The sequence below is a fragment of the Ursus maritimus genome, unplaced genomic scaffold (assembly GCF_017311325.1).
Source record: "Ursus maritimus isolate PB19 unplaced genomic scaffold, ASM1731132v1 scaffold_14, whole genome shotgun sequence".
In the NCBI taxonomy this organism is placed as follows: Eukaryota; Metazoa; Chordata; class Mammalia; order Carnivora; family Ursidae; genus Ursus; species Ursus maritimus.
In genome coordinates this window covers 60,567,057-60,591,373 of record NW_024423786.1, presented here as the reverse complement: position 1 = coordinate 60,591,373, position 24,317 = coordinate 60,567,057, and the positions used below count along the sequence as shown (strand labels likewise).

At 62.3% G+C, this 24,317-nt stretch overlaps 1 protein-coding gene and 1 pseudogene across 1 annotated transcript in view; one reads left to right on the top strand and one right to left on the bottom strand.

The window, feature by feature from the left end:
* Positions 1-1,573: 1,573 nt before the first annotated feature.
* On the top strand, positions 1,574-5,309 carry LOC121102458 (annotated as a pseudogene).
* Positions 5,310-12,017: 6,708 nt separating this feature from the next.
* KDM6B (lysine demethylase 6B) overlaps positions 12,018-24,317 on the bottom strand; it is an 18,113-nt gene continuing 5,813 nt past the window's right edge. Inside the window, 11 exon segments of the mRNA XM_040628326.1 lie at positions 12,018-12,120; positions 12,220-12,334; positions 12,479-12,627; positions 12,714-12,785; positions 12,868-12,932; positions 13,055-13,260; positions 14,034-14,139; positions 14,252-14,378; positions 14,474-16,370; positions 16,373-16,506; positions 16,508-16,644. Of these exon segments, the coding sequence (XP_040484260.1) occupies positions 12,018-12,120; positions 12,220-12,334; positions 12,479-12,627; positions 12,714-12,785; positions 12,868-12,932; positions 13,055-13,260; positions 14,034-14,139; positions 14,252-14,378; positions 14,474-16,370; positions 16,373-16,506; positions 16,508-16,644 (3,111 nt within the window).

Below are 24,317 nucleotides of genomic sequence, written 5' to 3'. Positions count from 1 at the left end.
GTGTTGGGGTGACAGGAGGCTTGGCGATCATCTGAGGAAGTATAAATAGGCCTCCCTCGTGGCAGAGAGGATGTGAGGGCCCCGGGTGTTAGTGTGAGATCCCAGGTGTCCACCTTTGGCTCTCCAGCCTCAGCATCTGGCTTAGGGAGCTGCCAACATGTCTCCCACTCAGGTCTTTGGGGTCAGGCCAGGCCAGCAGCTGGGCATGGCTTCCCCAGTTCCCGGGCAGGATGCCAGCTGGCTAGAGTGGGGAAGGCAGGAGGAGCCCTGGCGGCGACTGAAAGGACCTGCCACAGTCAGAGCCCATGGCCTAGAGCCCGCACTCCCGCTGTTGGTAGGAGGGGAGAGGAGGGAGTGGTTTGGCTGTGCTTCCCTTCTGACCCCTGACCTCCCATTCAGAACCCAAGCATCCCAGAGTACTGAAACACTCTCTGTTTGCACCCAGTGAAGGGAGGCGGAGTTTGGAGGAGTTAATGCGGTTTCTAAGTGGGAACGGAAGGGTGAGAAGGCCTGAGCCCAGGGGCCGTGAGTCGAGAGGGAACCTAGTGGCCAGGTTCTCTGGTGCTCTCTGCTCAAAGATAAGGATGACATCCGGCTTGCCTTCAGCATTGGGTGTGAAGAAGAGAAAACGAGGACCCAAGAAGCAGAGGAGAACAAGCCAGGAAAACTGGCATAAAAGCATGGTGTTAAGGACTCTGTCTCCATGGCAAGGCTCAACGGGCCTCTTCCCAGGCACCGCGGCTCTCAGTCCGGTCCGATGATTGCTCCCGGGTGGGGGTGGAGATAGGGGGCATCCGGAGTTAGGGGTCTGACGCCCTCCCCACCTCTGGCTGGCCCGTAGCTGCTGGATCTGGGGCCGTAACCTCAGTCACCACAACCCAGTAAGAGCCCCCCCGCTGTCCACGTGATTCACCTTAGCAGCAGTGAGCCCCGGGTGACAGGCTTTTTCAGAACCTCGCAGCCCCGTCTCCTTGGTGGTTTGTTTAGTTCTCACGTGCCTCAGTTTCCTTGTCTGCAAACAGCAGATCAAAATAGATGAGTTACTACCTCTAGAGCACCGTTGTGAAGATTAAAAGGGGGTAATATATGTTAGGGCTAGAATGGTTCCTGGCACATGGTAGGACTGAAGAAATGTTATTTTTATTTCTCTCCCTCAGGACAGTGAGGAGGGTGGCTCAGCGAGATGAGTACGGGAGAAGTCAGAGGCGGAGAGCAGCAGATAATGTGGAACCCGGACCAGAGTCGGGAAAGCAGGGAGGCGAGAGCTTTCTACGAGAAAAAAAAGGAGAAGAGAACAAAAGCCGGAAAAAGGGAGGGGGAGACGGAGGGCAAAGGTGAGTAGAATTAAAGAGTGGGGAGGGGACACCACGAGTGTTGAAGAGCCAGCCAGCAGACCTGGCAGGGGCGGGAGCATCAGAGGGTGCTCATTGCAGAGAGCTGTGGGTGGGGAAGTTAGTGGGTAGAGGGAGGCATGTGGGGGGCCCAGGATGGGGGCTGGAGAAGGCCAAGCGGCCTCCCGAGTCCACACCCGCTGGCTGACACCCGGTCTCGCAGCAGGTAGGAGCAAGAAGTCATGAAACTCTACTTCCGACCCTGGGGCCTGGAGGACGTGGAGCATGTGTTCTCAAAGGAGGATTACCACTCACCAACACAAGCCTTTATCAGTTCATGAGGTAGGACAGGCCAGCGGACACTTTACTTTGGGGCGGGGGTGGTGAACCCCTCTGGAATCGGATAAACGGCTCAGGCAGCTGCTCCCAGAGAAGCGCTGGCCTGGGCTCCCGCCCGCGCTCGGCACGTGTGTCAGAGATTCCTGGACACCTGGGTTCGGAGACCCAGGTCGGGGAACCCTTCACGGGGGCAGGGGAGGGGTCCTGCACATGCCGTCTGGGTTAAATCTCTGGTGATAGAAGACAGTGAGGGCTGATGGCCCTCGCCACTCAACTCATTCTGGCTCCCCCGCGTGACTCCTCTCTCATTGAAGCCCGGAGAACATCACTGTTGCCCAATTTCGCACTCCGGCTATCAGTCCTCTCTGTCCCTGGCCCAGGACCCCACCGTGGTAAAGGCGCTCACGCCCTGCTGGCATGCAGGCCTGAGCTGAGGGACTTTCCCCGAGAAGGGCAGACTGTTGGCAGAGCTGCCTTTCAGGAGATCAGGCACTTTAGAGAGCAGCGGGCCTGGTACTATCTTGGACACCTTACTCTTTGCTTTTCCAGGTTTTGAATCTGTAACATAGGCATGGTCACGGTGTGCCCCTCGTAGGGGTCTTGTGGAGATTTGCTAGGTGAGGAGAGGCCGGGTGCACTCCAAGGCCTGGCCTCCCCGCTAGCGAGTGTTGCATACCGGTACCTGTCATCAGTACCCTGTCTTTCCTCACTGCGAGACCGTGCTCCTGTGAGCACCGTGGTGCATCTTCAGTCTCACGAGAGTTTAACACCCACCACAGAGCCTAACCTGCCTGGCCCATCAGGCCACGTGCTGGGACCTTCCTCAGGGCCCATGGAACTTACTTGAAAAATGCAGAGAATCCCTAGCAACTTGCAGTATCAGAGGACGTGGCAGTGTTCCCGGACCAGCTGTGAAGGTCCCGTGTCTTCTGCTTCTGTATTTACAGGCCCCTGATTGCGAAGAAGAATCACAAGATCCCGATGTCTAAGATGATGACCATCCTCGGGGGCCAAGTGGAAGAGTTAGTGCCAACAACCCCTTCAAGAATTCGGCAGCCGCTGTGACGGCGCGGCTCATAGCGACGCAGCTGTGGCCGAGCTTAGGTGTCAGCTGCTGTGTCATCGGCCCGCCCCCATAGCACCTTCCCGGACCCCCCACCCTCCACCACCTCCTTCTGCTGATACCCAGCCCCCACCCATCCGAGCCAAAACCAAAAGGGCAAAGGTGAGAAACCCTCTGCTTAGAACAACTGTCGCCGCCCTCCAAACTGCACGTTTCAGAGTCAGAGTCTAGAACTTTTCTGTCTTCTCAGCCGATTATTTGTAGAAACGCTGCGGGAGAGGTCTCGGGGAAGCCACAGCCCACAGGAGGTCCAGAGACGCTCTGAGCTCTGTTATTCTGGGACGTCATGACGTCTGCTCTGCCTCACCCCACTCATTCCAGGTCCAGGCCATAAACGGCGGAGTAAGAGCCCCGAGTACCCGATGGGCCTTAAAAGCTGGAAGAAGATGGCACCGCTCAAAATCAAACTAGGGCTGCTGGGTGGCAAGAGGAAGAAGGAGGCTGGTGGCGGCCCACCCCGTCTGCTAAGCGCCCGGGGTGTCAGGGGCCCGGGGTCAGACGCGGGGTCGTGCCGGGAAGCTGGAGCAGGAGCCCGAGGCCGGGGCGGGAGTCGAGACAAGCCGGCCTCCCTGACCACCCGCAGGCTATGGGCAGTATGTTTTGCAAGAGCGATGAGGGCCCTGAGCCGGGAGAGCCGGAGTCAGACCTGGACAGCGGCAGCGTCCACAGCGCCCTCGGGCCGACCTAGCGGGCCTGTCCGCACCAAGAAGCTCAGAGAGGCCGGCCAGGGAGGAAGAAGAGGAAAGGGTAAGGGGGTGCCAGCTGTGTGTGTGACCTTGTCCGTCTGGCCTCTCTGTCGCCGAGGCCCCTCTTGTTTCCCCCTCCTGACTGCTTTGTTCGACGCCCTCTCATCATCCTCTCTCTCTCTCTCTCTGTGCCCTTCGCCTCCCGCTGGTGTGTATGACAGTCCTCGGCTGTCCCGCGAGTGGCGGGGAGGGACGAGGTTGGCGGCTGCGAGACAGATCATCAGGATTACTGCGGGGTGTGCCAGCAGGAAGTATTCTGTGCGACACCTGCCCTCGTGCCTACCACCGTCTGCCTTGAGTCTCACCCAGGCTGGACCGGGCTCCAGGGGGCAAATGGAGCTGCCCCACTGCGTGGTACCTGCTGCCCCCGGGGACCCACTCTCTAAACTTCCTGCCCCCAGGCCTGGCACGCCAGGTGGCGTGTGCGGGTCAGGATCCTGGCCCCTCTCCCCCCGTCCCTCTGCCCCCTCATCAACACGTTTGGAAGCAGTGGTGTCCCGTTCCTTCGTTCCCGCCCGCCTCCTTGGCGCTTCTGGGCTAGTGTCATCTCTGTCCTGTCTCGGTCTCACTGCCGTCTCCTTCCTTCCATCTGTGTCTGTGTGTGGCGCTTGGGCTCCCAGGAGAAGGAGGGGGTGCAGTGGGAGGCCCAGGAGGGAGGAGGAGAGATGCAGAAGAGGAGGGGGAGAGGACGAAGAAGGGAGAAGGAGAGAGGAGAGAACGACCACAGCTAGTGCTGCCGCGTGTGCAAGGACGGGGCGAGCTCATAAGTGCTCGCGCGTGCATCTCGTCCTACCACATTCACTGTCTGAACCCGCCCCTGCCCGACATCCCCAGCGGGAATGGCTGTGTCCCCGCTGCACGGTGAGTCGAGCCTTCGCCCGGATTTCCTGGCAGCCCCACTCTTCCATCTCTGGGATCCCATCGTCCGGCTCCTCCTTCCCCTCCGTCCCTTCCCTTGGTCTTTGGCTCCCTCCTTGGGACCCCGTCCTCCTCGTCCTCTAATAATGGGCTCTTTTTGCCCGTTTCCTCCTCGTGTGCGCCTGTCCCCAAGTGCCCCGTGCTCAAAGGCAGAGTGCAGAAGATCCTGCACACTGACGGTGGGGAAACCACCCGGTGTCCGTGCCAGCCCTCAGCAGGCGATGCGGGCCAGTGCCGCACCGTCCTCTTCAAGGCCGATCGGGCGAGAGTTCTTTGTCAAGTGGGTAGGACTGTCATTTGGCTGCTCCTGGGCCAGAGCTTCAGGTATCACTGACCCCTCCTTCCCCCTCTCTGTGACCCCCTCTGTCTTCTCACTCATCCCTCTGGCTCTGCTGTTCCAGACCCTGCGCTCGCCTTCGCTTCCCACCTCCCGGCCCCTCACAGCCTCCCTCCGTCCTTAGTCTCTGCAGGAGGTTCTCTCGGCCTCCACTCCTCTCCGCCAGCCTCCCTTCGCTTTCTGCCATCAGTCTCTCCGTGTTCCCTGCTTCCTTTAGCCTGTTACGTGCTCGCCCAGTTCGCTTTGCCTTTCTCCCTGCCCACAGTCCCCTGTCCCCTTCGGTCCTCTTCGGATGCTCGGACCATCTCGTTCCCCTCCCTCTGTGCCCGTCAGTTGGAGATCTTCCACTTGGTGATGTACCGAACTACCAGCGGAAAACGTGTGGGGCGAGCCCGCCCCTGGACTACGGCGCTCGGGCGGGCGGCGGGAGAGAAGCGACAAGCGCAGGTGGGGACCCACACTACGCAGAGATGGAGGAGAAGTACTACCGCTTCGACATCAAGCCGAGTGGATGACCGTGCCGCATCATCAACCACAGGTGAGCCCGGCAGCGGCCGGCCGCCTGGAGCCGGCCGCGTCGGAGCTGTGTCCCACCCGCCCGGCACCTGTTCCGCCAGCCCTCGGGCCGTCTCCCCAGTGGGGCGGAGAGAAACCAGGCGGAGCGGCGGCCCAGCGCGACCCCTTCACCCCGCCTCTGATCTAATGACTCGCAGTGGGTATCGGGCCATGAAGGCAGGCGTGAGGCTACGGTTCAGCCAGGCGATTGTCTGTCGTACTTCTTTCTTCGTGGTACTGGTTACCACCGAGCGTTCTTCTGCGTGCGCGCGTGCCCGCCTGGTTAAAGTCGCTGCCTTCCGCGGTCAACGTGAGGCTCCGTGGGCACGGGGTCCATTGTCTTGTTCATCCATCACTGAATCAGCACATAAGACGGGCCTTGCACCCAACGGGTGTTTAGTTAAGACTGATTGGACAAAGCCAGGGATGTTTCTGATCTCGCTGATTTTTTTTTTTTTAAGCAGGGGTCTTGGAAGAGGTAGGCGGTACCAGCCATCTAAGTTCCCTTCAGGGGCCCCCATTGCTGATTAGGTGACAAAAGCTATCTGTTTGCTGATAATCGCATTTATGACGATTTTTCGGTCTCGTAGTTACGTTATTTTTCTCTCCTGCTCCCTTCTCTTGGTCTTCTGCCCCGCTGATGTGGATAAAAAGGGGAATTACCACTATCTAGTGAAGTGGAGGGACTTGCCCTATGACCAATCACGTGGGAGGAGGACGAAATGAACATCCCGGTGCGAGAAAGCCACAAGCAGAGCTACTGGAGACACCGGTGAGGGCCAGGCCCTTGGGGAGGGAGTCTGAGGGCCGGTGAAGCCACCCCTTCAGGGTAAGAGGAGGTCCGGTAGCGACAGACCCGCCTGGAGATCCCAGGGCAGTGGCGGCCGGCGCTAGGTTGTCTGGGAGGCGGGACTGGTAAAGAGACTGTGTGAGGGACAGGCGTCGGGTCCAGCTGGAGTCACGGGGAAAGGGATGCTGAGGACTGGGGAGGGTGGGCTCTGCAGGTGAAAATCCAGGGAGTGAAGGTAAAGAGGCTGGGAGGAAGGAAACGTGAGAAAATCAAGTTTAAGGGAGTGGGAGGTAGTTCTGGAATGGGTTCAGGAAGCGGTCGAGGAGCAGGCCTCGCTCAGACTTCCGCTCTTTAGAACTGATTATGGGAGGACCCTGCCCAGCCCGCAAGTATAAGAAGAAGAAGAAGGAGCTGCAGGAAGCGGGCCCCCAGTTCTCCCTACTAACGATGTAAGTCTTCCTCTCAGCCTCTCCGTTTCTAGAACCATGGCAGATTGCCCAGGGGCTACTGACAGGACTTCCCCGAGGTTTCAGCACCCTCCTGAACAGTGTCCAGCGCACTAGCGTGGAGGCTCTAGCTGAGGCCAGAGAGCAGCTCGACAGCAGCACCCAGGCCCCCTCCCCACCAGCTCCCTTCCTCGTGGCACTCCGCTGCTGCTGTTGCTGCTGCTGCTGCTGCTTGCTGCGTCTGGCTTTTAAGGAGTGAGGGGGAGGGACTGAAGCTCAGGCACCGCGGAGGGAACCGTGATCCAACTTGATCTCAGTGCCAGCAAGGGGGCGGAGGCCCTGACCGTTCCCTTCAGCTTTGTCGGACTTCTTGACTCTGCAGCCTACCGTGAAATACGAGACCCAGCCACGGTTTATCACGGCCACCGGGGCACACTGCATGTTACCAGCTGGAGGGCTTGAACTGGCTGCGCTTCTCGTGGGCCCAGAGGCACCGACACCATCCTGGCTGACGAGATGGGGCTGGGCTGAACCATCCAGACCATCGTGTTTCTCTACTCGCTTTATAAGGAGGTGCTGGGCGGGGGGCCCCTGAGGGACTGGGGAGAGGCGGGAGGCGGATGGAGGCTGAGCGTGGGAGAATTTGCAGGGAGGGCGGCAGCCAGAGGACAAGGGCGACTGCCTCAAGCCCAGCTAGCAGTCCCCCAAACCTCGACTCCCAGGGCCACACAAGGGTCCCTTCCTGGGCGGTGCCCCCTCTCTGCCATCATAACTGGGAGCGGGAGTTCCAGGTGTAGACTTAAGTTCTACGTGGTGACGTACGGGTGACAAGGACAGCAGGGCCATATCCGTGAGCGAGTTTTCCTTCGAAGACAACGCCATCAAAGGTGGCAAGAAAGCTTTAAGATGAAGGTAGGCCCCTCGACTTCGTCTTCTTGGAGACCCAGATCTGGTGTTTCGTTTGCCCCCCACTGGGATTTCAGTTTGCTGGCTGCCCCTCTGAGTTTCTCCTCCCCCCGCCTGCCCCACCCCTGCCCTCCTGTCCTGGAAATGTACACTTCTGTCTGTAATGGACTTGGGGTAGGGTTGGGGGCCAGATGTCATCCCGATGTGGACCCACGTAGCAGGGTGGGGTGTGTGGCTATGGCATTCGCAGTCGGGATGGGGTCTGGGTGAAGCGAACGAGGGTGGAAGTCTGGAGTGCCGTGGGTCGGGCGGCAGCCTCACGGACAGTGGCTGTGTTGGCAGAGGGGAGGCCCAGGTGAAGTTCCACGTTCTCCTAACATGGTATGAGCTGGCTCACCATCGATCAGGCAGCGCTCGGATCCATCCGCTGGGCCTGCCTCGTGGTGGATGAAGCCACCGGCTCAAGAATAACCAGTCAAAGGTGAGTGAGAGGCCCACACTCCGAGTCTGGCCGTGCTTCCAAGAAGGAAGCGAGTTCTGGACTTCCCGCAATCTGGAAGGGGGAGGTCAGGTTGGGGGAAGAGAGGACTGGAGATTGGGGCCTCTAGACCCAAAGGGGAACGGGAAAAGGCAGGCACTGTGGCCCAGCCACTTGCCAGTAACGGGCCGTTCTCCTGCATCTCCTGCCCCATGTTCTAGTTTTTCAGGGTCCTCAATGGCTACAAGATAGACCATAAGTTGCTGCTGACCGGAACTCCGTTGCAGAATAACCTGGAGAGACTCTTCCACCTGCTAAACTTCCTCACCCCGGAGAGGTTTAAGTAAGGGACCACGCCAGGGTGGCCTGCGGAAAACGGCAGCGGCGGAGGCTTTCTCTAAGTGAAGAAGGGAGCTAGAGGCCAGGGCCAGAGAACCCGGTAGCCTGTTCAGTTCCTTGTCTCCCTTCTGGCTATAGCAATCTGGAGGGCTTCCTGGAGGAGTTTGCTGACATATCCAAGAAGACCAGATTAAGAAACTGCACGATTTGCTGGGGCCGCACATGCTGCGGAGGGGCTCCAAGAGCGGACGTCTTCAGAACATGCCGGCCAAGAGGCAGGGCTCATCGTGCGAGGTGGGCAAGCCCCTATGCAGAAGTGAGCCGAGCTGGGCCGCCGGGGCCCGGGGGCGCGCCGGGCGAGGCAACTTCTCCTCACTGCTCCCCTTTGTCCTGTCTCTTCGCGCCCCGCGCTGGTCTCAAGTACTACAAGTACATCCTGACTCGGAACCAGAGCCTTGAACTCACGAGGTGGTGGGGAACCAAGTGTCGCTGCTGAACATCATGATGGATCTTAAGTGCAACCACTACCTCTTCCCGTGGCTGCTATGGTGGCCTTTGACTGGGGCCTGCCCACATGCCGCTGTCTGGCGAAGTCGGATGAAGCAGGCAGGCCCGGAGCTGGGCGGTGGCCGAGCGGGGTTGCCCAGGGAGCGGGACGTGTGAGGCGGAGCTGGATGTGGGCTCCTGGCTTTCTGGGCTCGCTCCTGACCCCGCCTCCTTTCTGCGCCCCTTCTTGGCAGAGTCCCCCAAACTCCCAGTGGGGCCTACGAGGTGGGGCACTTATTAAAGGCGTCCGGCAAGCTCATGCTCTTGCAGAAGATGCTACATGAAGCTGAAGGAGCAAGGACTGGGAGTGCTCTCATCTTCGCAGGTGACCGCGGCCCTGGTGCCACCAGGCCGGTCCCCACCTGGCTGCCGTGGCTGCCGTGCACGTGAAGGCAGGGAGCTGGTACTCCTGGGAGGTTCTGGTCCGGCGGCCTTCATCTTGGTCCCTGAGCCCTGTTCTTGGCCGCAGGCCAGTTTCTGGAAGCCAAATGGGTAGCAAGGGGAGGGTGAGCCCGTGTCCCTCGGGAGTCATCCTCGGGGGTCATCCCCTCAGGGTGATCTCAGGACAGTGGTGTTTCTTAACCAGGGGAGAGGAGATGAGAGCACGAGGAGCTCTTGTCTGATGGAAACAGTGGGTCTGCCTGGACAGATTTTCAGAGCCTCAGTGGAATGTCCCGAAACCTTCTCTCGTGGGTCTCAGCGGGGAACCTCTGCCTTAGGAGAAGTGGTGCGAAAAGTCGGCCGAGTGTGCCCGCGTGAGCGTGGGGCCAGGAGGGGCTGGGGCAGGCGGCGGTGCCAGGAGGCGGGCGCCAGGGCCGCGTCACAGCAGGCAGGCGGTGGCGGTAGGGATGGTCCAGGACACACGGGCCTGGCCCACTGCCTCGTCATTCCAGACTCAATCCTTCTGTCCCGCTGTAGATGACCAAGATGTTGGACCTGCTAGAGGACTTTTGAACTACAGGGTACAAGTACGAGCGCATTGACGGCGGCATCCACGGGCGCCCTGAGGCAGGAGGCCTCCCGATCGGTTCAACGGTGAAGTGTGCAAGGCCCGAGCCACCTGTGCCTAGGTCCCGGCGGAGGATTTGCCACCTAGCTACTGAGGTGGCCTTGTGTGGTGTGCGTCAGGGGGCGGCTGGGAGTCAACTGCCCAGCACGGCTGCGAATCTGGCTCTCCCCCTCCTAGCTCCTGGGGCCCCTTAGTTCTGCTTCCTGCTGTCCACCCGCGCCGGGGCCTGGGCATCAATCTGGCCACTACCGTACGGTCATCATCTTCGATTCTGACTGGAACCCCCATAACGACATCGGTAGAACTCCACCTCCTGGGCCCCCGCCCCATTAGCAAGGGAGATGTGGGTTCACCGCGGAGGGTCATGGCTTTCAGGGAGCAGAGGACCCTTCCTTGCCAACATCCTCTCCCCAGCACGTGGGCCGGTCTCCCAAGCTACTGCCTGGCCCATCCCACTTCCGCCTCCTGCCCCACATAGTAGCAGCCCAGCGCTCATCGCATCGGCCAGGCCAACCAGGTGATGATTTACCGGTTTGTGACTTCGCGTCCGTGGAAAGCGGATCACACAAGTGGCCAAGAAGGGAAGATGATCGCGACACACCTGGTGAGGTCCGGCCCGGGCTGGGCTCAAGGCGGGCTCCATGTCCAAGCAGGAGCTGGATGACATCCTCAAATTCGACACCGGAGCTGTTCAAGGATGAGGCGAGGGTGAGAACCTTCCCCGCACCAGCTTCCTGGGGGCCGGGGCCCACCCACTCTCCGGGTCGCTTGTCCTCGGGAGCCCCCAAAGAAACTTTCCTGTGCGGCACATGGAGGAAGGATATTTTCTCTTCGGGAGGCTTGGAAGCCAGAACAGTTCTCCACGGACTCCCAGGAGGGCACTTCCACCCCCAGCACTCCGTGAGAAGGAAGCAAAGTCAGAAGGCTTTCCATATGACCTTCCTCAAGTTCCGGCAGAGGCTCTAGTTGGAACTCAGAGTCCCCTCTTGTTCCCTATTTCCACCAGGGAGAACAAGGAGGAGGACAGCAGTGTGATTCACTCGACAACGAGGCCATCGCTCGGCTGTTGGACCGGAACCAGGATGCGACGGAACACGGGCGTGCAAGAACATGAGCGAGTATCTCAGCTCCTTCAAGGTGGCCCAGTGCGTGGTGCGGGAGAAGACAAGGTGAGAGGCCGGGGCCAGATGCCGTCTATCGGGCCACCTCTGCAGCGGTGTCCGTGAGACTTGAGGAAGGTCCCCCGCCGCTCGTTTTCATCTGAGCTCCTGACCAAGGCAAAACAGCTCCTTGGTCTGAGTGTGAGACCAGCCTTTGGGGGGAACCTGGGCGGAGAAAGTACCGACAAGCACACAGGGTTGCCTGTCAGAGCGGGAGGGGCGCGGAGGTGCTAGAGGACAGGTTCAGGGGAGACGTGGGAGCAGAGAGGAGCTCGTTGCGGGTAGAGACAAGGAAGGCGTGCGGCGTCCAGAAAGCCAGAGCTGGGGAGGCCGGGCGGCAGGACAGTAGAGACTGCGGTCGCTGCGGCGCCGAGGGCGGCGAGAGGCCCCGTGAGCGTGCGTTGTGCTGCCCGCAGTCGGGGAGAGATCGAGCGAGATCATCAGACAGGAGGAGGAAACGTGGACCCGACTACTGGGAGAAGCTGCTGAGGCACCACTACGAGCAGCAGCAGGAGGACCTGAGAAAGCCCGCAACCTGGGCAAGAGGTGACGCGTCTTGTAAACCGTCCCAACTACAACGGCCGCGGCTCAGGAGGACCAAGGTGAGGACCGCCTGAGGGAGGGGGCCCGGAAGGAGGCTGCCCGGCGAGCCTGGAGGCCCGAGACACGTCGAGGGAGAGAGGCCTCGGGGTCAGGGTCTCGGCCGCTGAAGGGCCAGGAGAGCGGAAGGGTCTGCAGGAGCTGCCCGGAGGCTAGGTGCACCAGCTTCGGCGGCGCCAGAAAACCCAGCGGGACACCCAGGGTCCTCGCCTGAGCGCGAGGCGGTGCCGGGGACGACTGCGTGGCTAGTGGACCCGTTCAGGATATGTGGCCCGAGCCCGACAGCATCTGAGGGCTTCTAGGCAGAAAGGGCCCCCACGCGGGCTAACTACGGGGAGCCGTCCTGACCGCAGCGCCCTCTCCCCACAGATAACCAGTCCGAATCTCCGTGGGATCAGAGGAGGAAGAGCTGCACGAAGCGGTACACAGGGATATTGGAAGCATAGAGGTCATCCAGGATTGGCCACCAGGAGCCAGTCAGGTAGTCCACGCCGTGCCTGCGGGGTGGCCACAGGGTCAGGGGGAAGTCTGACGATCCGGGACGGGGCCGGGCCGGGCCTGCGGGGGAGGGGGTGGGGGGCCAGGGCGGCGCGCACCGGTCGCAGAAGGCGCTGATGGTCTCCCAGTAGTGCTCATGCACCGCGAACCACTCGCAGTCGCCCGGGCCGATGTTGATGTTGACGGAGCAGAAGTTGTTGTTCTCCTGGTGGCCTGCAGGGGGAGACAGAGAACGCCGTGGATGGCCGGAGCCCAGCCTGCGCTCCGCGCCCGGCCCGTCCTCGCGCCCTCATTGGCTGGCGGAGAAGGCGACAGCCCGCCCCCTCCCCCCGCCGCGCGCCCGGGCCAGGAGCGCACCTGGCGTTCGGCTGCCGGGGACCTTCATGTACAGCTGCACCGTGTTCATGCCCAGGATGGTGTGGCCCACGTGGCTCAGCATGTTGCCCGTGGATGTGACCCGCATGAAGGCGGGCAGCTTCAGCAGCTCCTGCAGCTGAGGCTTCCACCTGCGGGGGAGACGGTGCAACAGAGGTGAGAGGCTACCCCCCCCAACTCTGCCCACCCAGCGGCACTCTGGCCCGGCCCCACTGACCTCTTGGCATCAGACAGGTCGATGTTGGTGCCAAACTTGATGATGTGATGGTTCTTCGGGTCTGGTGCGCTGCTGCGGGGGCAAAGAGCGCGCGTGGGTGGAGAAGCACCGAGAAAGGAAGGGGTCAGGAAGGGGAGGGCTGAACTGGACCTACCTGGGAGGGGTTCCTGTGGTGCTGTCGGGCTCCTCGGACTCCTCATCCTCGCTCTCCTTCTCCTCCTGCTTGGCCACAGCGGGGGGCGGGGGGGGAGGGCAAGCCTGGGTCAGCGCCACCCGGGGGACCCCTCACCGCAGCCCAGGGATCCCGACCCCCTGCGTCTGCCCAGGTGCGCGCCTCTCACCTGCAGGGACTCCTGGAAGGAAGAGGCCTGGTACTGCGCGTACTTGGCAATGGTGGTGTGGGAACGGGAGCTCTCGCAGGGCCAGATCTGCCGCGTGCCCGTCAGATCCCAGTTCTCATCGGAGGGCTGCTGCACCTGCGTGCGCACCTCCACCGTGTGCTCGCCGCTCGCCTCCACCAGCGTCTTGGTGGAGAAGAGGCCCAAGTCTGCAAGGGAGGACCGAGCAGGGCGTCGGGGCAGGGGCAGAGGGCAGGGAGTGAGGGCCTTCTTACTCCCTAAGCCTCTGATGTGAGGTCAGCCCAGGAGGAACAGGGGACAAGCCTGGTTCCACAAGCAGCTGGCAAGGCTGGCTGTCATCTGGGTCACCCCCAACCCCGTCTGCCACTGCGGCTCTGAGCCAGGGCCCCTCCACCAGGGTCTTCGAGTGTGCATGGGACCACAGGTGCACAGCACCTGGCACTCAAGAGGTGCTCAACGAATGGAAGTTTCCTTAAGTGATCGTTGGACCCAAGGAGATTTAGTCAAGTGAAAGCCTAGAAAGTGCTTCAAATAACTCAGTGGAGAAAAGAGAGGATATGCTCCAGGTATAGAGGAAACATGACTGAGTTTTATGCTTCTATGTGGTTTCCCTTCCTACGTATGTACCTTTGTCTGAAATTCTGCACAATAAAGGGCTGGAAAAGGGAAAGCCCCAAACCATGGGCTGCCAGAGGCTCTGTATAATCGGTACCCTCATCCTCATCAAGAAAACCAAAAGTGACTCTAACCAGGTCCCAAGATACATCCCTTCCCCTTTGCCCACTGCCAGGGACACACAGATGGGAGAAAAGCCGGAGGCAGGCAGACCCATCACTCAGAGCACTCCTCAGATACGGCCTACGAACGACTGAGGACAGCTCGTGATAGCCACTGGCTGGGGTCTCCAGGTACGGGGACCTCAGAGGCCTCCTCCCCACACCTCCCTGCTCTCCACACTCACTGAGCCGCAGGGAGCCCGCCAGGCCCCGGATCACGGTGATGGGATTTCGAGGGTCTGTACAGAACTGCAGCAGCACTGGCGAGAAGGCGTCCCGTTTACTCTCCAGCTGAGGGACGAGCAGGGGACAGGGCCACGGTGAGAGCCCCGTCCCAGGCTCAGAGCACCCCGCCAGCCCCCAGCACCGTCTGAGAACCCGATGGCGGGGGTGACACACATACATAGATGCTGGGGGTGGGTGGGTTGAGTTTTTCCCGGGGCAGCTTCTCCTCAGTGTTGATCTTCGGTTTCACAGACTGGGCGGGGGAAAGGTAGGACTCCCGAAACTTCCCTTTCACCTTGGCGTTCCTGTGGGGAGGACAGACAGACGAGGGCAGGGACGTCAGGGTGATGAGGCGGGGTGGGGGGGGGAGAGGCCTCCTGGGCGCCTGCCCCTGACTTACTTGCTGGCACGCACGACGTCAGCGGCGCAGTGGCTGATGGTGAGGTCCGCCATGCGCAGCCTCCGCTCCTCCACCTCAGAGGCAATAAAGGTCTCCTTGTCACCACTCTCTACCTTGATGAGACGGATCTTCAGCTCCTTGGGGGGCCCTTCACTAAGTGAGCGCAGCTTCAACATGTCAGCCCGGCTGACACCTGGTGGCCCTGGCGCTTCCTCCCGGGCCTTCTTCCCAGGACCAGGAGCTGAGGGGGGCGTGGGCTGGGCGGAGGGTGCAGGAGCTGGCGGAGGGGCCGGAACCGCGGGTGGCTTGGCCTTGGAGGCCCCAACAAGATCGGGCCGGGCCTTCTCGCGCCCCTGGATCTCCTCGCTCTGCAGGTCCAGGTTGCCCAGCACCCGGCGGCTCTTTTCTTTGGGGGCCTTGGCCTTGGTCTTTGCCCTGCCCTCTCGGGGCCGCCGACCCACACTGTCCTTACAGGCCCGCCTGTGCCTCCGGTGTTCCTTCTGGTGCTCCTTCTGCCGCCGCTTGCCGCTGCCTGGTCCTGCCGCTGCCCCCGCCCCGCCACCCTCCTCCCGGGCCTGGGCGGGAGGCAGCAGTCGCTCAGTCCCACTGTCCACCGGGCCTGCTGTGTCCACCGGGCCTGCCGTGTCCACCGGGCCCGCCGGGTCTGTGGCGCTCCGGCCCACCCGCTCCACGAGGGTCTCACAAGCCCGACTGATCTCTTCTAGCACCTCAGACTCAGACCGAGCAGGGGGCAGAGGAAGGGGTGGGGGCGGCGGGGCGGGGGCCATGGGGCCCGGGGCTGGCTCTTCGCCCGCCCTGCGCTCCCGGGCCCATGGCCCGCCTGAGGTAGAGAACTGAGATGACGAGGAAGCGGAGGGCTGCGGGGAGCCCTGGGCGCCGGGGGCCGCTGAGGTGGGCGGCGGGGCGGTAGCACCTGACGTGGGACTGGGGGAATACTGAGTGGCGGCCAAGGGCCCAGGCCGGGTGGCAACAGCTGCTCCAGTCCCCCGGTAACAGTACTTCTGTCCCTCCAGCACGGAGGCCAAGGATTTGAGCAGGCTGGCCGGACTGGCCGCTGGGGGGAGCGGGGGTGGCGGGGGCGGGGGCTGGGGCGGGAACTTCGCTAGAGGCGGCGGTGGCGGTAGGGCTGGTGGTGGCTTCTTCTCCTCTTCCTGGGTGGCTGCGGTGGTGGTGGGGGCCGTGGCGGCAGCGGCCGAGGCTGTGTCGCCGGGGAAAGGAGGCTGCAGAGGTGGAAAGGGCTCCTTCAGGGGGGGCGGGGGACCCACGCCTGCCTCCTGCTGCTCCTCCTCCTTGCGAATGGACTCGTCCAGCATCTTCATGATGTTGGCCAGGCCGTCGGGGAGGATCTTGAACTCGGCTGGCTCCTCAAACTGGTCCTCCAGCGGGGTAGGGGCAAAATCAAAGAGCCGCGGGCCTCGGGCGGGCAGCTCCCCAACCCTGGGCGGCGCAGGCTGGGGGGCTTTATTCAGGGGGCCTGGGGACAGCCCCGGCCCCACCTCGGGGGTCTTTGGGAAGGAGACCCTGGGCCGAGGGCTCTCCGGGCGCCTGAAGCTTCCTGAGGTATTTTGGTGGCAGGAGGAGGGTGGAGCTGGAGGCAGGGCAAGAGTCAAGGGTGCAAGAGGTGGGTCCTGGGGGCTCAGTGTGGGGCTGGGCGGCCGGGGAAGGGGGTCCAAACTTCTGGCCAGGTAGGGAGGCGGGGGGAAGGACACAGGCCCCAGAGGGCTGCTGCTGTGGCTGCCATGGTTGCTGCTGCTGCTGCTGGTGGCTGGGGGGGCGGGAGGGGTGTGCGAATCCTGAGTGCCCACAGAAAAGCGGGGAGCTGGAGGCCCCAAGAAGCCCTCGCGGTGGGGGAGGGGCAGTGGGGGAGGGCGGGGCGTCCCTCAGCCCCAAAGAAGAGCTCCTCTAAGATCTCCCCATCCTCGCGGGCTGCCCGGCAGGCCGGGCCCTTCAGCCAGGCAGGGGGCGGTGGGGGGCGTAGGAGGCGGGGACAGGGTGGTGGAGGAGGTGAGGGGGCCGGGTGGCAGGGACAGGTGAGGAGTGGCAGCGGGAGCCGCCAGGAACGGTTTCCGACTGCTGTGTGCCGAGGGCCCCAGGCGGCCTTGGTGAGAGGAGATGTCCGGCGTGGGAGTTTGGTAATGGTCAGCGCCGGGCTGCAAGCGAGGATGAGGAGGGGGTGGTCAGAGGGCTGCTCTGGGTGCACCTCCCCACCCCAGGGGATCTCCTGGGCCAGCACCCCGCTCCACCCACCGCCGGAACTCACGATGCCTGGGCTCGGCCCGCGCCCGGAGACCGGTGTGTGCTGCTGCTACTGCTGCTGCTGGTGGTGCCGGGAGGCCGGGGGGCCGGGAAGGGGCGTAAGGCACGCAGGCGGTGGTTGCTGCTGGTGAAACGCTGGAGTCCATCCGCGACCTCTGAACTCTGCTCTCTAAGGTCACTTCCGGGGGACGGGTGGCAGGCGGGCAGCCATGGCTCTCTGCTCCTGGGGGCGGGGGCCGGGCCTGGGGGTGTGGCGGACCAGCCGGTGGCCAGGGTGCGCGGTGTAGGCCGGAGCCGGGTATGGATACGTGGGGCAGCGGGTGCCGCTGCTCCTGATGGAAGAGGAAGGAGGGCCATGAGTAAGGAACAGAGGATGCGGACCTTGAACTGGAGAGGTGAGGGCAAAGACAGGAGCTCACCTGGCGCTCTAGTGCTGAACCCTTCGCTCGGGCCCCAGACATCTCCATGCAGGGTACTCCACACCCTGTTGGTCAACGAAATGGAGGGCTAGTGGCTAGGCCAGGCAGGGGTGGGGGGCGGTGGTGGTGGCGGTGGTGGTGGTGGCGGCAGTGGCGGTGGAGCGCGGCAGCCCTGGGGAAGGCCAGTCTAGAAGGAAGAGAGTGTAAGACCCCGTCCCGTGCCCCAGTCCCGTCCTCTGGCTGCTTGCCCTGCCCACACACCACCATACCTGCTCTGAGCTGCAGCCTCTCCTGCGCTTGCCTCCAGGGCTGAGGGCCCTCATCCCCGAGGGGCCTGAGAGCGCTGCAGGAGGCACAGGCTGCACCACTGGGGGTTCAGCGGCTCGCTTCACTGGGGACCTCCCGTTGGCCCCATAGTTCCGCTTGTGCTGAAGACAAAAAGGGAGAGAAGATGACACGGTGCAGACCTGGCCTGGGCCCTCCTACCCAGCCGCCCTGGTCTCACTCAGGTGCAGCAAGTTCCACACTTGCTCCAGAGGGGGCAGGACCTTGGCTCCGGTGCTGGCAGGAGCCGGCATGAAAGTTCCAGAACTGGGCTGGGGGCAGAAGCAGACATTAAGATGAGGGTACCGAGCCAGGAAGCACAATCTGGCTCCCCAGGCCCGCCTCATGCCACCTGTAGTCGCCCGAACTGCGGGCCCCAACTCAGCCAAGCTTCCTCCATATCGAAGGGCGCTGTGGTAGCAGCGAGGCCTCCCACTGTCGTGTCTCTGACTCGTAAGCTGTCCAAGTGCCTCCCACAGCCCTGGCTGGGCCAGCCTCGGAGCAATGCCTGCACACAGCCATGCAGGGATTCCAGCTTCCCATGGAGGGGTCTCGGGTGAGGGTCCTACAGAACAGAAAGGGTTGCAGGGGTTGGAGGTCAGGCTTGAGGGAACTCTTCCCGGAACCCAGATCTACTTCCCAACCCCAATACCTTCGAAGTCCTTACTCACCCTGGAGCATAATACGTTTGTTGGGGTGCCCAGAGCTACTGCCATGTGAAGGGGGTAGGGGAGCAGAGAGTGGGGCTGCCGATGCTGGCAGAGAGCACCTAGAGAGAAGGGGTCTGTTAATGAGAGCAACGTAAATAGTCCTGTCCCTACCTAGGAAGGAGGGCACTGAGAGGCTAAGAGAGAGCAGCCGAGAACTGCACTGAGGTCCACAGAATGGCAGAACCCCAGAGAGTGACACAGAGATTGAGGAGTCCGAGGGATGGGAAGGGGGGTGCCTGGAGACAGAGAGAGGGGCCCCAAGTTCTCACCTCCCCAGGCAGCCATGCGCCACGAGGAGGGGGGGCGGGCAGGAGCCCAGGCCCCAGCACAGCTCAAGCCCCCAAGGGCAAAGGCTTCCCGCAGCGCGCTCCCTGGAGGGTCCACTGCCCGATGCATCCAGCCTGAGCCAGGGAGAAAGATTACCGTCTCAGGGGGCGCGCCCGAGCCAGCAGTGTGCAACCACCAACTCCGGCCCCGGGTCTTTCCCCTACCAGGTCAGCAGTGGCCCCAGGAGCCCTGAGACGGGGCACGCCCCCTGCCCCAGCTCTCTGGGGCGACGGCCCGCTCCAGCCGCTCTGACAGGAGTGCCCACTGCCCCCAGATGGCCACCCAGGGCCCTTCACAGCAATTCTACAGAGGAGGAGAAGGAGTGAGGTGAGCTGCCGGCACACAGCTGAGGCCCAGGGGCTGGCCGGGCGGTCATCTGCACCGGCGTCCGGCCCCGGCTTCCCCTGAGGGGGAGGCCCCGCCGGCGGCGGAGCCCCGGCGGCCCAGGAGGGCGGCGAGGCGCCGGGCCAGAGGCGGCAGGCAGCGGCGGCGGCGCAGCCTGCAGTCGGGAGCCCCTGGACGGGCAGCGCCGCGGCGGCTTACCGGCTCCCGTGGGAGCGTCCTCTCACAGCGTCGGCGAGCTCCTGAGATCTGGCCAATCACAGGCCCTCCTCTCCCCAGAAAGCCATCATCACCCGGTTCTCGCCTCAGTAATAGACACCTGGCCGGGACCAATGAGAGCGAGGTTAGCCCTACCGCCGCCGGCCGGGGAGGAGGGGCGGCGGGAGCCAGTCAGACGGGGTCGGCCGTGACCCCGGTGTGACCCACGTGGCTCCCACCAGGGTCTCCATCTCGACCCGGCGCTCGGGCCGGGGGGCCACGGGACCCCCTCGCGGGTGAAGGCGGCGAGTCGCACGCGCTCGGGCCGGCTCCAGGGGACGGCGCTACCGCAAGTCCCACGCACCCACAGAGCCACCGGTAGTCCCGGCACGACGCCCGAAGCGCCCCCCGCTGCCCCGCGACCGTGAGACCGACTGACGGCTAGCGGACGCACCGCTAGACAAGGCGCCGCTCCTTCCTCACTTCACCTCGCGCACTGCCTCGCCTCCCACCCCGAGTGCCCCCTGTAACTGCTGAGGACTGGCCGGTCCCGGCGACTTCTCCGGTACCCAAACCCGCCGGCGCCGCGACCCGAGCGCTCCACCCCCGACGCCTTATCTCATCCAAACCACGGTCAAGCCCCCCGGCCCCATACCTAGTTCCTTGAGCTCCTCCACTTCCACCTCTCTAGAGCTTCAGTACCAACCGACCCCCAAACCAAAATCTGTCTTCAGTCCCAACTTCTGAGAAGTCGCGCACCGCGGTCCCGAGTGGCCCTCTCGCGTTCCTATATCCTCTATGCCCTTCCCCGTCGGGGCCACGCGGTTCCCCAAGGCCCACGTGGCCCCGCCCCCAAGGGAGGGGGATTTCGGGGTTGCCCGTGACGTGGCTACTTGCGCAGCGGAAGCGGCGTGTGTAAGGAGGGGTCCTTCGGGAGGGAGGAGGGCGGGAGCCCGACAGGCGGTGACATCACCCTTGTCCCACTCTCACCGCCCACTCCTTAAAGAACCCAGAACCGTTTCACTTCCTCCTTCACCCCCCGCCCCTTCCCGTCGGTGCTGCCTACCCACGACGGGCGCAGCGCCCCCTTCTGGGCACCTCCTCCAGCCCCAGTTCTTCCCCTCTCGCCTCTCTGAGCCCAGGATCCCGTCCCCGCGCCTCTTCGCTCTACCCCGCGTCCCCGCAGGTAGGGAGCCGCTCCGCTCCCGGGATCGGTCCATTGAGAGTCTAGAGTACAAAGAGCCGAGGCGAGCTGAGAGTACAAAGCGGCGGGGGCGGGGCCAGCGCTCCAGCTGGAGCTAGCGCCGGGCAGGAAGCCGGGGAGAGCGCGCGACGAGGGGCTGGGGGCGGCTGGAAAGTTCGCCTTCGCCGAGAGAAGTCTGCGCCGTGGGGAATTTCCACCCAACCCGCAAGGGCAGGCGGGTTCAGAAAGAGTCCTCCTCCGCAGGGCAGGTCGTCTGTTTACATGCAAGCGCTGGGACCCTACACGTCCCGGCGCGACCTCCCCAGCCGAGCCCGACTCCACGCCTGGGCTCTGCTGACCCTCTCCGCGGTTCTGGCGGAGTTTCTGCCCGAACTCTCTCCTCACCACAGACTTTCTCTCAGTTCCCAAGCCCTGGCACGAGTAGCGCACACTGCGGTCCAGTGTAACCCCGACCAGATTCCCCACCCAAGTCCCGGACCACGCATGGGAAGACGGGGAACGGGGATCCGGGCATCAGAGGAACAGATGCCCGCTTGCGAAGGGGGCCCAGGGCGCCGCCAGTTACACAGGAAATGCAGCTTCCCTAGTGCGATGATGACACTTCCTCCACCACTTCCCCTTTCCCACGGGGAACTGACTCAGCTTTCCCTAAAGCACTGAGCCCCGTCCTTCCAGCCCCTTTTCTACCTTGTCCACAAACCCCACGCCGGCACTCAGAATAGCAGCCCTCATTGGAGAACAAAACTTCCTGTGCACTAAACACACACTCACTCTCGCCAACCACCTCGGATCCCTGTCCCCACCCGGGACCCAGGCGCCTGACTTCCCACACACACCACCATCCGCCTCCGTACAAAGCCCTCCCTCGGGGTCTGATTCAGGCTCGGGGTGTGTGGGGGAGAGCGTGAGTCACCCAGGAAACCTTCCCTATTCCCACTGACTCAGTCCCGCCTCCCTGAACACACACAGACACACAGTCAGAGGCAGACACAACTCAGCCCACTCGCTCACCACCGGTCCCGCGGAATTTCCCCTCTCGTCTTCCCCCACGACTGCCCTCCCTGCGCCCGCCAGCTTCGACGCCCCACCCACACCTGTTCCCCAGGGCCGGCAGGGGCTCGCGGTCCACTCTCACCTCCACTCTCGCTTTGGGGCAGGAATAGCCCTCCCCGACTTCCCGGTGTCCGTACTAACCAAGGGGAAGGGACAACCACGGGCAGGCACAAAGGACACCCACAGACTCCTCGAAGGCAGATGAAAGGAAGACGCACGCGGCCAGAGCCAGGTGAGGACGGTATACTTCTGGGGCAGACATTCCAATCGCCTCTCCCGCCCGCCCCACAGTCCCGGGGCCAGCCGGCCAGAAAGGGTTAATTCTTCTCCCGCCGAGGCCACGCCCTCTCCATCCGGGCACTCCCGGCTGAGCCCAGCTCCGCCTCTCCATCCGGGCTCTGGACTCAGGGACTTTAACCGACCCCTCCCCGGAGCCCCGAGAGAGACCCACTCCCTCAATCACACCCACTTAACCCTCTCCCGGCTCGAGACCCAGAAACCCTCCGCGCAGAGCTCGAGCCGCGGGGGACGTGGATAAGGGGCCAGACGTGCGCACGCAGACCAGCCATGCCGGCCAGACAGACCCCGCAGATACGGTTTTCCCCAGCAGGTGGTCGGCGAGGCGCGGCACGCGCCGAGGTGGGGCCGGTCCCGGAACCCCGCGCATCCCGCTCCCCGCCAGGCCTCACTTGCCCGGTGGAAGCGAGGTACAGGCTCGCTTCTACCTGGGGGGGGGGAGGAGGGAGGACCGCGGCTGGGGCGCCGCTGTGACTCAGCACCCGGGCAGGCCGCCCGCTCGGGATTCCCTTCCCCAGCCTTCCCCGCTGCTGGCCCCTCCCCGCCCCCCCACCGAGGAGTGACAGTGCCGGCCCCGGCCCGCTATGTGTCACTGCGAGCCTTGGTTCGCTCTGACTGGACCGCTGTGTTCACCAGTGTGTCTGACAAGGTCGGCTGTGTGTGGGTCCCGGTGTCTGTCTGTGCACCTGCAGATCTGCTCATCTCGTCTCCAGCGCCTGCGTCTGACGCGTTCCTGTCATTATGCCTGTCTACATGACTCTGAGGGGCTGGCTCTGTCTGTTGTGTCTGCCTGGCTCCTGTCTCGGCTTTGTCTGGGTCTGCCTCTGCATCACTTGCGTGATCACGTGTGTCTCTGCACATGCCCTTCTGTGTTTGCCTACATGTTCCTGAACAGAGTCTGGGAAACACTGGAGCAGGCTGACCCTGCTGACTCCTCGCGCCACTCCCAGAATCCTGACGGCTTGCTGGATCAGTGATCCTTCTGTTTGAGTCAAATATTTGGGCGCTGGTCTCGCCTTCCATCAAGTTCTGTCCTATTCCCTCAAGGTCCTTGCTTATCCTCACAGCTCCCTGCGGTCTCCCATTATGATGATAATTGCTAGCATCCAGTGCAATACTTATTACATGCCTCATAGTAAGTTAAGCACTTCACATACATTTTTAAAAACTACCTCCCCACCACCACTCCAAACCTGAGGTAGGGGTACTTTTTTCTTTTTACCCCATTTTACAGATGAGGAAATTGAGGCTCAGAGAGGTTAGGTAACTTGGTCAAGCTCACTCTGCAAGAGAGTGGAAGAGCTGGGCTCCTTCCCCAGGGCCTCATTTCTTTCCACTCTTCTAGAAGCTCTCTGTCCTAGTCTCCTCCCTTGGTTTTATCCTCACAGGCCATCTCCTGGGTCAGCCTGCCCCAGGTTCTACCTCCAGGCATCTCTACCATCCCAAATGTATCCACGCCTCCAGAGCAGTGTGTGGGCAGAAGACTGTGTAGAGATTCAGGAAGCCATTGCTTTCTTTGGCAAGAAAGCTCATTCGGTTAACACATTATTCAACACAATTCCACTGAGGCACCAATGCAAACCATCTTGCCAAATAGAGACAAGAAGAAAACAGTCCCACTCAAAAATTCAGTGAGTAGTGGAGAAGAGCGACACACCCTCAGAGAACTCAAGTCCCTGGCTTAGGTATCATCTTTCTCCTACAGAACGAGGATGGAGTGTCGGTCCTGGACAGCCTCAGGCAGACAACTGGCAGAAAGAGAGAGGCAAGGAGAGAGAGGAGTAAGACTGGGGGGCAAATGCTATAGTGCAGTGGGAACAGAATGGAACAGAAGGGATCTGGAAGGAAAGGTGAGATGCCATGATTGCCACGGCAACCGAGGCTAACGGGCAGGGGCCTCCACTACCTCTCCGAATCAATGTCCAATCACCATCAGAAACCAGATCTCGACAACCTTCTAGGGCACCCCCACCCCAAGAAAAATCCTCTCCAGGGTAGCTCACCTCTACCATGCAGCTTGCAAACTCTGCTCAAGTCAGTTCAATAAGCCACTCGAGCGGCACTGGGGGAGATTTTTTGGTGGTAGGGAGAGGCCGTCTGAAGTACAGGGCTGAACCATCCACAGGCAACAGAGGGGGAGCTCCGCATAAACCAGGAAGACTGAACCACTCACTGCACCACATGGTGGGGGATGGATGCCTGAGTTGACTGACCATTCTGAGAGATGGCACATGATCAGATCGTACCACTCTCTTCAAGCATGTGGGCAGAGTTGACTGCCGCGGGTGGGGGAGGTGTTGCTACAGGGGGGACTTACAGATGGAATCTGATGTGCCCTGTCTCATTGGACCCAGTGCCCCAGCGGTGGGGTGCAGCAGACCACAGTGGTGATGGGTGGTACTACGGGGCCGTGGCATGGTGCCTAGGGAACCTAAAAGAAAAAGCCAGTTAGAAGTGGGTCTCCAGGCTGGAGAACTTTCCTGTGCCCTGTTCTTAGTGAGGAGAAACCATGCACTGGTGGTCAGATGGGATGGGAGAAGCTGTTTCCATGGCAACCAGAAAGCCTATCCCAAAGTGTCCTCCAGCCTTCCCCCTTTAGGAAGCAGCCTGGAGAGGGTTAGAGGCGCCTGCTAGGCATCTGTAGGTCCGATGCGGACAGCCTGTCCATGACCCTCTTCCGACTGAAGCCTCCT